This window comes from Geotrypetes seraphini, chromosome 14 (assembly GCF_902459505.1).
Source record: "Geotrypetes seraphini chromosome 14, aGeoSer1.1, whole genome shotgun sequence".
In the NCBI taxonomy this organism is placed as follows: domain Eukaryota; kingdom Metazoa; phylum Chordata; class Amphibia; order Gymnophiona; family Dermophiidae; genus Geotrypetes; species Geotrypetes seraphini.
This window is the reverse complement of record NC_047097.1, coordinates 39,365,162-39,377,749: the sequence shown is the minus strand read 5'-3', so window position 1 is coordinate 39,377,749 and position 12,588 is coordinate 39,365,162. Positions and strand designations below refer to the sequence as shown.

The following is a 12,588-nucleotide window of genomic DNA, read 5'->3' as shown; positions in this document are numbered from 1 at the left end:
TGCCATCAAGTTATGCAGCTCCTTTAGCTACAGATCAGTTTTCATGTGGTAATTTTAAATATTTCAGGTAATGCAGAGCTTTCACATAAATGGTTCGCTTTTAATATCTAGAGTTCCTTTCTGAATATAAACTATTTGAACACGATGCCAAATAAGAAAGTGAAAAGAGCAGATAGAAATGGTCTGTTAGACTATTCAGGTACACTTTAAGTAGCAGTGGTGTGACCGCTTTGTTCTGAGAATGTATTTAAGTAATCTGCAGAGACCAATTCCCTACAGACTTAAACTACAGTAGTGAAATTATATCAGATGTACAGAAAAGCACAGAGGTAAATGTGCAAGGAGTGGTGGTTATAAGCATAAACAGCAGTGCTTCAATAGTATTAGGTTTCTATGCAGGCTGGGATGACATTCACGGCAGGACCATTTGATTCTCAAAGAATGCACCAGTGAAAGTTGATTGTGAGTGGAAAGAAATTGACTCCAGCAATGTAAATAAAACATTTTCAGTCTTGATGCAAATATATTTGAAATACAAGACCTGTATCATGGTTACAAATTCAAGATAGAAAGCTGAGTTTCACACACATTACTTATTTTTACATGTACAGTGGAACCTTGGTTTACAAGCATAATTCGTTCCAGAAGCATGCTCGTAAACCATATTGCTCGTAAATCAAAGCAAGTTTCCCCATAGGAAGTAAGGGCAATGACATCCCTTACCCCGACTGGGCACCAGTGCCGGTGCCCGAAGATCCTCCCTTTTCTGGGCTGGGCCGGGCTGGACTGGCTTTGAGCATTTGCACATGCTCAAAGCCTTCTGTTCTCGCTCTCTCCGAGATTCTGAATCTGAGAATCTCGGAGAGAGCAAGACCAGAAGGCTATGAGCATGCGCAAATGCTCAAAGCCAGTCAAGCCCAGCCCAGCACAGAAGAGGGAGGATCTCCGACGCACCGCCCAGCCCAGGCCGCGCCAGAAGAGGGAGGATCTTCGGGCACCGGCACTGGTGCCCAGTCGGGGTAAGGGATGTCATTGCCGTGCTCGGGGGGGATGTAGGATCGCGGAGGGGGGGGCAGACGCGAGCAGGGGGAGGATGCCGGATCGCTGGGGGGGATGCCGGATCGCGGGGGGGGGGGGGCGCTCGTACAGCAAGGCAAGCTCGGTTTATTTATGAGGCACCAAGTTTGCAAATGTTTTGCTCGTCTTGCAAAACACTCGCAAACCGGTGCACTCGTAAACCGAGGTACCACTGTATTTTATTTATTTATTTCTTTTACAAAAGGTATAGGGACCAGTGATTATAACCATAATGCTAGACATTCAGGTGCGTAGAAAAATCTTTCAAAATAAGAGACTACAGAGAACTAAATAAGATTGGTCGTTGTATTATTTTGAACAATCTCAAATGTGTATAGAGGGTCCTCAGTCTTAACAACTCTGCCCAGGAACCCCTGTTTAGGCAAGTTATAAATTCTCATTTACCCAAGCGGGTAATAAGTTGTAAAACATTCCAGTGTGTAAGTGAAAAATGTAAAACATTCAGTGTGTAAGTGAAAAATGTAACTTAATAAGTGCAAAATCAAAAGTGAAGTTTCCGTAGACTCAAATAGCGTCTAATCAAGATATATTCAGATGTTCGATTCAAAAGTTCAGACAGAAGACGCATAGAGCAGTGAAAATGTCAATGTCCAAAAGTTAGTAAATCCACTGTACTTAATTAGTTCAAACGTGCCTTGCAATATTTGCTCAACAGAGCTCTGTTTGAAAAGATGGCGGAGACTTCACTTTTTGATTTTGCATTCATTAAATTGCATTTTTCACTTACACACTGAAGGGTCATGGGATGTTTTACAACTTATCACCCGCTTGGGTAAATGAGAATTTACAACTTTCCTAAACAGGGGTTCCTGGGCAGAGTTGTTAAGACTGAGGACCCTCTATACACATTTGAGATTGGTCGTATCTTATTTAGTTCTCCGTAGTCTCTTATTTTGAAAGATTTTTCTACATATACTATGTTTACTATCTTTCTGTCTCGGGTTTGTTTGGTACAAGACATTCAGGTGCAGTAGTGGCTGTTGTTCTGTATACATATGGAGGTTCCTTTTCGTAATAAGGGAATATTCAGACTGTGTGATAGTGGGGTTATGCAATTAAAAAGTTTGCAATTTCTGCCTATTTGACCAAAACCTGTTTTTAGGAGTTTAATTAGATATTCATATGTGATCAGTGACTACAGGTAAGAATGATACAGTTACTTTTATCAGTAGCATCTTTTTGAGCAGAGAGACATGTCTTTTCGAGTCCTGACTTTAAAGCTCACGTTTGTTGGATTGGTTACACCCTGAGGCAACTTTATGTGAAACGCTGGCCACCGTTGGTGTTCCGATCGAGCTTTTAAGATAAGTTTGAGTTTATCTTATTTAAACCACTTTTGACCACTTCTATGTGCACTACATTGCATAGAGCTGTGAGATGCCCACAGGAGGTTTTTTACGCCTATGTGGTTCCCTGCCTGAACACCTTAAGTCACTTTTGTGGTGGTGGGAGGGCCCTTGTCTGAGCTTTTTCCTCCCGTTAAGGGTTTGATCTTGCCTATGCTCCTGTGTTTAGTACCCTAACTGCACTATCCAAGTGAATGTATTATTGTGAGTGACATCTTTGGTGTGTTACAGTATCTCTTTATCTTATGTTGTTGGAGCCCACTAACACTTCCTAATAAAAGAAGATTGAGGTTTGACTAGAAATAGAATAAATACATCAGTACGTATAATGCAGACCTTAGGTCCTTGGTCTTCTCTTCTAATCCTGAGGACTGCAAACTGGCTTGGTTTTCACAATATACCTAATGAATATGCATAAGAGATTTTGCATTTCTACTACCGCCATGATGTGCAAATCTCTCTAATAAATTTTAACAAATACAAATAATTTTTCACATCTCTACTATTTCTCTTTTGTATAACCCTGACCAGACTTGTCCGAGTTTAGTCTTTAGGGCAGGGGTGTCAAAGTCAGTCCTCGAGGGCCGCAATCCAGTCGGGTTTTCAGGATTTCCCCAATTAATATGCATGAGATCTATGTGCACGCACTGCTTTCAATGCATAGTCATTGGGGAAATCCTGAAAACCCGACTGGATTGCGGCCCTCGAGGACCGACTTTGACACCTGTGCTTTAGGGTCTGTGAACAGAAAACATTTCCAGGCTATCCCTAATGACTGCATGAGGGAAATTTACATGCACACTACTTCTAATGTATGCAAATATCTCTTTTGCATAGTCATTAGGGAAATCCTGAAAATCTGACGTGTTTGCAGCCCTTGAAGACTGAACTTGGACAAGCCTATTTATAAATACATAATTATGAGTCCCCACTCCTTGGAGCTTACAATCTAGTCAAGAGAGACCGAGAAGAAACAAACAAGAGGCTTTGAGTGAAGGCAGCCAGGTGGACATTGCCTGAATACACAAATAAATGGTAGGTTAAACTACAGGCGTGCTGTTTTTTTTCTTTATAACTTTAATAACAAACACTGGTTTTAATTCAGCCTATAATTACTTTTATGTTTGGCAGTGGCATTTTCAGCTCATTGACTCTCAGGTGGGATTATATCTTTCAAAGGCTCACAAATAGTTTTTGCCAGATCAATTTAATATTTTCTATAACTTGCTTTATTGATTCTTACTTCTTCTTATATTAGTGGGCCAATATTTTGGGGCCCCCCTTGTATTTAACATGAAGGAAAATTGAAAATAATTTCTTACAACTTTGCAATCATGTTTGTTGCTTGCATTCCTGATTGAACTATCCTTTCATTTCAGTGATAGTGTCTGTTATTTTTCTGAAGAGAAGTAGGCTTCTTATGTTGCACAGTAGGCCAACATTCTCAAAGCAGTAGCAGGACCAGGGCTATAGTTTTATTTATTAAAAATCTTGATATACCGCTCAATTTGCCAAATAGGATCAAAGCGGTTAACACACCTTATATACTCGAATATAAACTGGAATTTTTGGGCCAATAAATTGGTCCAAAAATGGGGGACACGGTTTGTATTCGGGCCAGCGCCCCCCTTCCAGCCCTGTCCTCGTACCGCCTCTGCCAATCCCTGGTGGTCCAGAGGTGCAGCGGGCAGGAGCGAGATTTTCGCGCTCCTGCCCAGCTGCTAACCCGGTCGGTGGTGGCTACTGCGAGATTGGGTTTCTTCAGCAGCTGAGCGGCATCAAGCAGGAGTGCGCTTTGGCGCTGCTGCTCGGCGCTGAGTGGCTTCATGACTGGCTCTTGTGAGAATTTGCGGGAGCCAGTTAAGAAGCTGCTCAGTGCCAAGCAGCAGCGCCAAAGTTTTTGAAGCTCATCAGTTTGTGTATTGTGTTTATGCTAATTTTTCTTCCTTCCTTTTACCACTTTAGTTCCCTTGCCAAGCTTTTAGGCCATTCATTTTTATTTCTCCTGGATCAGCTTATCAGACTGAAACACCCGAGTTTTCATTTGGAAATTGGATGTCAGGCAAGCCTCTGGTTGTTTCTCATGCCTGTGTTTTATTTTTCCTTTGCAGTCTTCCTTAGGAGAAGGGCAGAAAGGGTGTGCAGCTCTTCTGTGTTTTCAAGAGATGCTTTTTACAGTGTATGATGATTGTCCTTCTCTTTAAGCCCTAATGCAACAATTGTGAGCTCAGAATGATGATTCTAAATTGAATAGTTTCTGGAATTCAGCTATTGAATGTGATCATGCTAAGGTTCTTGTGAAATAATTGGCAGGTCATTTGTCTGATTATTTTCCTGTAGGTCTTCCCATTAGATTTGTACACTGATAGTTTCTTTGACAACAGAAGGACTGCAATTGAATCCAGACTGCAGCTGCTGCATGAAGCCTCCTCAGAGACTCTGGCACAGCTGCTGGCTGAGGTCTGGGATGCTCAGGAGGGAAAAGCAGCAGCCTTGGTTAACTGGGAACGGTTTACATCTTTACAGCAAGCTCAGGTAAAGTCCTCACCCTGCATGATATGAGTGTAGGCTGTTAGCTGGGAAATCGATAGAGATTGCAATTTTAGGTATTATATTTCACGTAAGTTAAGAGAATTTTTGAAAGGGAAGATGGTACTGGGTGGTGTAACTTGAATCTGAGAATGACTAAAACTTGGTATTCTAAATTGGGTCCGCACGATCCATTGCACATTTGGATTGCCTATATACTTGAATATAAGCCAAGGTAGCCCTTTTCCCCAAAAAAAGGAGGAAAAAGGGTTGACTCGAATATAAGCTTGGGGGTGGGATGGGGGTTAATATTAAAGTGCCCTGCCCTGCCAGACTCTGCACCCAGCCTCCCCTCACTCCCTCCCCTGCCAGGCTCTGCATCCTGTCCCCCCTCCCTCCCTCGTATCCTCTCCCTCCTGATGCCTTGCAAGCCTCCACTGGGCCTGCCGTAAGACCTGGTGGTCCAGCAGTGGGCTGGGATAGGAGGGATCACTCCCACTTCCCCCACGTACCTTTTGAATTCCCTGGGGGGTCTTGCAGTGGGCTGGGACAGGAGGGATCCCTCCCACCTCCCCATGTACCTTTCAGTTCCATGGTGGTTCAGTTGTGAACTGAGCAGGAACAATCCTCCTGCACCCCTGCTCGGCATAGAGCCGCTGGTTGAATGACTGCTGTAAATTGTAGCAAGTCCCGCGAGAACTCATGGAAGTCATTCAGCTAGCATCTCTATGCTGAGCAGGAGTGCAGGATGATTGCGCTCCTGCTTGGTTCACCACTGGACCACCAGGGAATTGAAAGGTACGTGGGGGGGGGGGAGGGGCAGCGCAAGGTGGAGATAAATATCAGTCGACCAGGACAGGAGGGCAGAGGGATCCCTGCTGTCCTGGCCCACTGCGAGACTGTCAGGAGAGAAGTAAAAGTTTTAGAGTCGGCGGGGACAGGAGACGGGAGGCCCGGCAGAAGCCTGCAACAGGTCTGGGTGGGCACTAACCCAAATATAAGCTGAGGCGCCCATTTTTGGGCCATTCTTTGGCCCCAAAATCTTGGCTTATATTCGCATATATATGGCACTATTTTTTAACTGTATCACTGCATTGTTTTATGGAATTGATTGAATAAACACCTTTCCTACCATATTTTTTTGTTTCTGGTTTTGTTTTGTTTTTTTGATTGCTGCATTCTGAATTGATTGCCATCATGATCCATGCTGCTTCATAGCTTATGGTCTCATATTTTGATTCTAGGAACACCACCGCAGAATGCTATCTGGTAGAATTTTCTGCTGTGTATTTTCACTAGTTGATACATAAACTACCAGCGGGGCTGGACACTGGTGTTTGGGATTTTTTTCTTCTTTCCCTGGAGGGATAAATAGAAGTGCAGTCTTCATGGTAGTGAGTGAGGTTGGGCAGCATCCATTTGCCAGGAATCAGAAACATTTTTACTTAGTTTTTCCATGTATTTTGGGGTTTTTTTTTGTGTGTGTGTTTACAGAGTCTGGTGTCCTGTCTTGGGGGACACTTTCTAAGTGGTGTTTGTCAACGATTGTCGAAAGATCTTCGGCACTGCAGAGGGGGCCTTCCTGATCTGGTTGTGTGGAGCACTCAGGACAGCAAATTTAAGGTAAATAGTTCTTTCAAATGTTAATTAAAAAGTGACTTCCTACCAGACTGGCACAGAAACGGGTGGGTTTATGCTCCTTTGCCAGCAGGTGGCGACTGATACACTAATTTTTGGCTACAGTACAAGTGGGCTGTGCAGTCCCTATTATGATCAGACTTTTCTCAGTTTCCGGCAGGTCTGTGCTGAGGTTTGTTTGGGTCTGTTGGATTTGATTTAGTGAATCTTTTCTTGTCCCATTCACTGTCTGGACAGAGCTTGGGGGGACCCACTGACCTTGGGGATGCTACACTCGGAAGGGTCGAGTCCCTCCCCCCACCTCCCTTGTTAGGCACAGACTACAGTAATTTAGAGTGCCTGTGGGGACTGCTCTCTTGATACAGCTGGATCGACCTCGCCAGGCTTTGCAAAGTGGTTCTGCCCAGAGACGTTTGAGTGACTTTCGTAGGTAGTGTCCTGACCTGGGTACAATCTCTTTTCCTTACAGAGGGGGGGGAAGGGGGACTCCTCCAGAGGCTCCTCTGCTGCCCTTCCAGCCCAATGACTCGTTGCGGGTCCTTCCCCAGGATCCAGGAGTTTTACCAAGGATGGGCCAAGATCACAATGGATCAGTGGGTCCTAGAGGTGATTAAGATGGTTATGCTCTGGAGTTTTCTTGACTTTTGCCAGATTGTTTCCTCTCCTTTCCTTGTCAGGCAACTTAGAAGAAGAGGGCTTTTTGGCAGACTCTGCTCAGGTTGCTGGACCTCAAAGCAGTAGTCCCAGTGCTTTCTCAGAGATTTGCACCAGCAGGTACTCCATTTACATTGTGGTGCCCAAGAAAAAGGGGTCTTTTTGGCCCATTTTAGAACTCAAAGGTGTCAATAAAGCGCTCTGGATTCTGTCCTTTCATATGGAAACCCTGAAGTCTGTAATTCTTGCTGTTCAACCGGGGGAATTTCTGACTTCTCTCGATCTAACGGAGGCATATCTGCATGTTCTCATTCCGTCCTCCCATCAACAATTCCTGCGCTTTGTGATTTGTGGAGGGCATTATCAGTTTTGTGCCTTTGGTCTAGCTATGGCGCCATGCACCTTCACCAAGATTATGGTAGTGGTGGCAGTGGCCTTGTGCAAGGAGGGCATTCTAGCGCACTTTTATCCGGATGATTGGTTAATTCGAGCAAAGTCATTGCAGGAGAGTTCCTGAGTTACAGCTCGGGTTGTGGAGTTTCTGCAGTCCCTGGGCTGGGTGGTCAACCTGTTGACTCCGTCTCAGTGCTTGGAGTATCTCGGCGTTCTTTTTGACACCAGCTTGGGGAGATAGCCGATGTTCGCTGGAGCAAGACTTTCTGCAGGTCTTGGGGTTCATAGTGACTTCCTTGGAAATGGACCAGTGGGCTTGGGCTCACATGCATCCTCTTCAGGATGCGCTTCTTTAGCGGTGGTTGCCACAGATTCACGATCTGAACTCTCCAGCCCCGCTTCAGGGATTAGTTCATCGAAGCCTATGCTGGTGGCTCCAGTCTTCCAATCTGGTTCAGGGAGTAGGTCTCAATCAGCCCCAGTAGACAGTGCTTTTCACATACTCCAATCTCTTCGGTTGGGGAGCTCAATGTCTCGGTCGCTTGGCTCAAGGCTGCCGGTCACCGATGGAGGTGTCCTGGTCAATCAATGTTCTGGAAATCGGAGACATTTGGCTAGCATTGGTGGAATTCCAGTCCTTGCTGCAGGGCAAGTCAGTTTGAGTTCTCTCAGACAATGCCACAGCGGTGACTTATATTAATCATCATGGTGGCACTAAGAGTCATCTGGTGGTGCTGGAGACTCTTTGGGACATACGGCTTCCCATATTACTGGTGTGGACAATGGCCAGGCAGATTTTCTCAGTCGTCATGCGCTGGATCTTGGCGAATGTTGTTTTGGCTGGAAGGCTTTGAGTTGATTGTTCAGTCCTGGGGTCGGCTGATCATGGATCTTATGACCACGAGTGACAAAGCCAAAGCACCAAGGTTCTTCAGTTGGTGCAGGGATTGCGAGGTTGATGGGCTGGATGCTCTGGTGTAGGCTTGGCTGACGGATGGCCTGCTATATGACTTTTCTCCATGGCCTCTAGTGGGCAGAGTTCTTCGGATTACCTGGCATGCAGGCTGTGTGATTTTCGTGGCTCTGGACTGGCTTAGGTGCCTGTGGTACGTGGATCTGGTTTGTCTGTTAGTGGCAGATCCTCTCCCGCTGCTCTGATCTTCTAACTCCGGATCCCTTTTGTCTTATGGCTTGAAAGGGCACTTGAAAGAGCTCACCTAAGGAAGAAGGGATATTAGAATAGCGTGGTCTCCACTCTCTTAGGGCCTCGGAGAATTTCCACCTCTTGGGCTTATGTCCGTGTTTGGCGTCTTTTTGAAGAGTGGGTTCTGCGCATGGCGTGGATCCCCTTCGAGCTGCTTTGCTTCATATCCTGGAGTTTCTGCAGTATAGCCTGGAGCGAGGCCTTGCCTGGTCCTTCCTTCGGGTGCAGATTGCCACTTTTGTCTTCCTTTTGCTTTCTCTTGCGTGGTAAGAGTTTGGCCTCTTCGGATGTGATTCGATTCTTGAGAGCTGCAAAATTGCTCCAGCCATCAGTCCAGCTGTCAGTTCCTGCCTGGGATCTCAATCTAGTTCTCTCGTGCTCGTGCATCCTCCGTTTGAGCTTTTTGACGCCTGTACATTGAAGGACCTTACTCTTAAGGTGGTTTTCTTGGTGGCTATTACTTCCATGAGGTGCATTTCAGAACTGCAGGCCTTTTCGTGTAGGCTTCCCTTCCTGGAGTTCTCTAGGGAGCGGGTCATGCTGCGGCTGGTTCTCTTTCTTCCGAAGGTGGTCTCGCTGTTTCATGTCAACCAGTCTGGTCCTCCTGGTCTTGGGTAATCGGGAGGGCTCGCTGGTGTAGAGACAGTTGCGCTAGTTGAATGTCCATAGGGTCCTTCATTCTTATGTTCAGCAGACCCAGGAGTTCCGTAAGTTGAATCATCTTTTTGTCCTCTTAGTGGGTTCTTGTAAGGGGGGACGGTGCTTCCAAGGTTACCATTGCGCGCTGGATCAAGGAGGCTATCGCTTTGATGTACCTTCTCCAAAGGAAGTCTGTTCTGGAATATCTCAAAGCTCATTCCACTATTCCTTTGTTTGACACTACCGTGTGGATGTTCAGGCATGGTGTTCGGTGAGCGTGTTATTGTGGCAGCCCTTCGGTGGTCCCACCCATGACGAGTACTGCTTTGGTACATCCTATCCTTTTCTGTGCCTGTCTGGAGGGACATTAAAGAAGGATAAATTAGGTCCTTACCTTCTCATTTTCTTTTTAGTCCCTCCAGACTGGCAGAGACCCTGCCCTGTCATTTTGTTTGGTGTTTTTGCGAAGAGTGCGGTTTTTCTGCAGGAATTGGTTGTTTGGGGAGTTTAAAGAGCAGCGGCATTTGGTTCGGCTGGTTTAGCTGGCGAACTATGGGGTATTTCTGAAAGGTTCTTGTTCTAATCAGTATCCACCAGTGTTTTCCCTTTGTCTTCTCCTTGAAAATGGGGATTTGGGATGTTATTGTTTTTCAGCCTTGTTGTTTTCTGCTTGGCTATTTGTTAACACACACAACACTTATTTATTTAGGGCCTTATTGCAGGTGTTTTTCATTATTATATACACATAGGGGGCTCAATGATGGTGTGGTGGTGGAGGCTTCCCGCCTCAACCCAGAAGTGAAGTATCGGAGCTTTTGCTCCCATTGCTGATGGTTCACACTGAGAGCGCCCTTTATTCTTTGAGTGGAGCTGTTTCAGGCTAGACCTGTAGCTCATTCTGAGCGTCCCCCATCCAAACCCTGTTGTGACTGGTTGTGCCTCTTTGTTGTGGCTATTTGTTAAGACTGATTGTAGTAAGGACTGCACAGCTCACTTGTACTGTAGCTAAAAGTTAGTGTTGCAGTTGCCCTAGTTGAATTTACTTAACAATATTCCTGTCATGCGTGATTTTTCTGTGTAGCATTGCAATAATTTGGCTTATTCAGTTTTCTTGATAGTGGAAAGGAGACGGGTTTTGTTGATCTTTGCTCTGTATTGTGTTTATAAAATGACAATTGTACAGAATATTGTTTCTTTTTATACTTTAATAAAATAAGTTCAGTATAGCTATGCGAGATGGGATCAGATGGCTTGCAGAGATGGGGACCGAGCTTTTGGGGATGGGACAGGGACAAATTTTTTCCACACATCATTCTCTGCTTGAAAGCTCAAGCCATCTTGCCAACCTGAGCACACTATTGTATAAACCCTCTGGTTTTGACAACACTGGATACGCAAGCCCTGTGTAGGGTCTCTAATCTGCTGTGGTGGAATCAGAGCAAATCTGATATCTGCATCTATTCAATCAGTAGCCCTGCTAATAGTGCCAGCTGTGATAAAATAAACTGTCTTGCCTTTGTTCTTTTAGCTGGTGGAAGTTAAAGGGCCCAATGACCGTCTTTCACACAAACAGATGATCTGGCTGGCTGAACTACAGAAGCTGGGTGCTGAAGCAGAAGTTTGTCATGTTGCTGCAGTTGGATCTAAGAGCAAACGTCTCAGCTAGATTGCTGCTTAGGTTTATAGCAGTATAGTAGAAAACTTTCTAAGAATTATTTTTATGATGAAATGTAACACCAACACAACAAAAAATCCAATGAGATCTGCAGTATATCAAGCAGCGAAGCAGAAAACAAAAAGGAAACTGCAGACTGTGTACAAGATACAGGCAATATTTATTGTACCAAAAAAGGATTGCAGTGATTATACAACCTTATTACCAACCTAGGGACCCAACACGGTCCGTGTTTCAGACAACACGCCTTCCTCAGGGGTCCATAGTAAATAAGGATGGAGCAAATTGCAATATAAATAATCAAACGATTGCCTTCCCTGAATCAAAATCACTGCAATCCTTTTTTGGTACAATAAATATTGCCTGTATCTTGTACACAGTCTACAGTTTCCTTTTTGTTTTTTGCTATGATGAAAAGTAATAATAAAATTACAGAGTACCTTGGGTAAAACCATGTCTGTGACTCTCTTTTTGCTCCTAGTCTTAATTCTTTTTTTTTTTATCATACCATTTCTTTTTATTTATATACTGCCTATCAATGGCAGTTGTCTAAGTGGTTTCTACACACAAGTTTTCAAGAATTTTCCTAATCTGTCCCAGCAGGCTCACAATCTACCTGATAGGGCAATGGAGGATTTACTGACTTGTCAGGATCACAAGGAGCAATGCTGGGGGCTGAGGTTATAGTTCTAACCATTAGGCCACTCCTCCCTCCCTGCTAACCAGAATTTATGGAAGGACTAGTGCAGTAAATATGATCCGACCAGTTGTTTATGCAGCAATGTTAAGTCACATAAGGAGAACATTGTACAACACTTGGAGGACCACAATCTAATAAGGCCTAGTCAGCACGGCTTCAGGAAAGGGAAATCATGTTTGACAAATTTACTACAATTCTTTGAGAAAGTGAACAAACAAATGGATGGTGGAGAACCAGTGGATATAATTTACTTGGACTTTCAGAAAGCGTTTGACAAAGTCCCTCATGCAAGGCTTATGAAGAAACTACTAAGCCATGGAATAGGAGGAGAAGTACACAGATGGATCGGCAAATGGCTTGAAAACAGAAGGCAAAGGGTTAGCATAAATGGGAAATTCTCGGACTGGGAGAAAGTGACCAGCGGCATGCCCCAGGGCTCGGTTCTTGGGCCTATCTTGTTCAATATTTTTATAAACGATCTGGAAGAGGAAACAATATGCAATATAATAAAGTTTGCTGATGATACAAAACTATGTCGGGCGGTTGGCTCTCAAAGGGACTGCGAGGACCTCCAGAAAGATCTGAACCAGCTAGAAACATGGGCGATAAAGTGGCAGATGAACTTTAACATAAACAAATGCAAGGTGATGCATCTGGGAAAGAAAAACAAGGAACATGAGTATAAGATGTTGGGGGTCAAGTTAGCAAAATG

The 12,588-nt window shown here is 44.6% G+C and overlaps 1 protein-coding gene across 3 annotated transcripts in view; it reads left to right on the top strand.

The window, feature by feature from the left end:
* Positions 1-11,627, top strand: part of FAN1 (FANCD2 and FANCI associated nuclease 1) — an 84,145-nt gene extending 72,518 nt beyond the window's left edge. For all 3 annotated transcript variants that reach the window (XM_033920774.1, XM_033920775.1, XM_033920773.1), the window contains 3 exons: positions 4,785-4,979; positions 6,468-6,596; positions 11,030-11,627. In XM_033920774.1, the coding sequence (XP_033776665.1) occupies positions 4,785-4,979; positions 6,468-6,596; positions 11,030-11,167 (462 nt within the window). In that variant the 3' untranslated portion in view covers positions 11,168-11,627. The remainder of the gene's footprint in view (positions 1-4,784; positions 4,980-6,467; positions 6,597-11,029) is intronic.
* Positions 11,628-12,588: the final 961 nt, after the last annotated feature.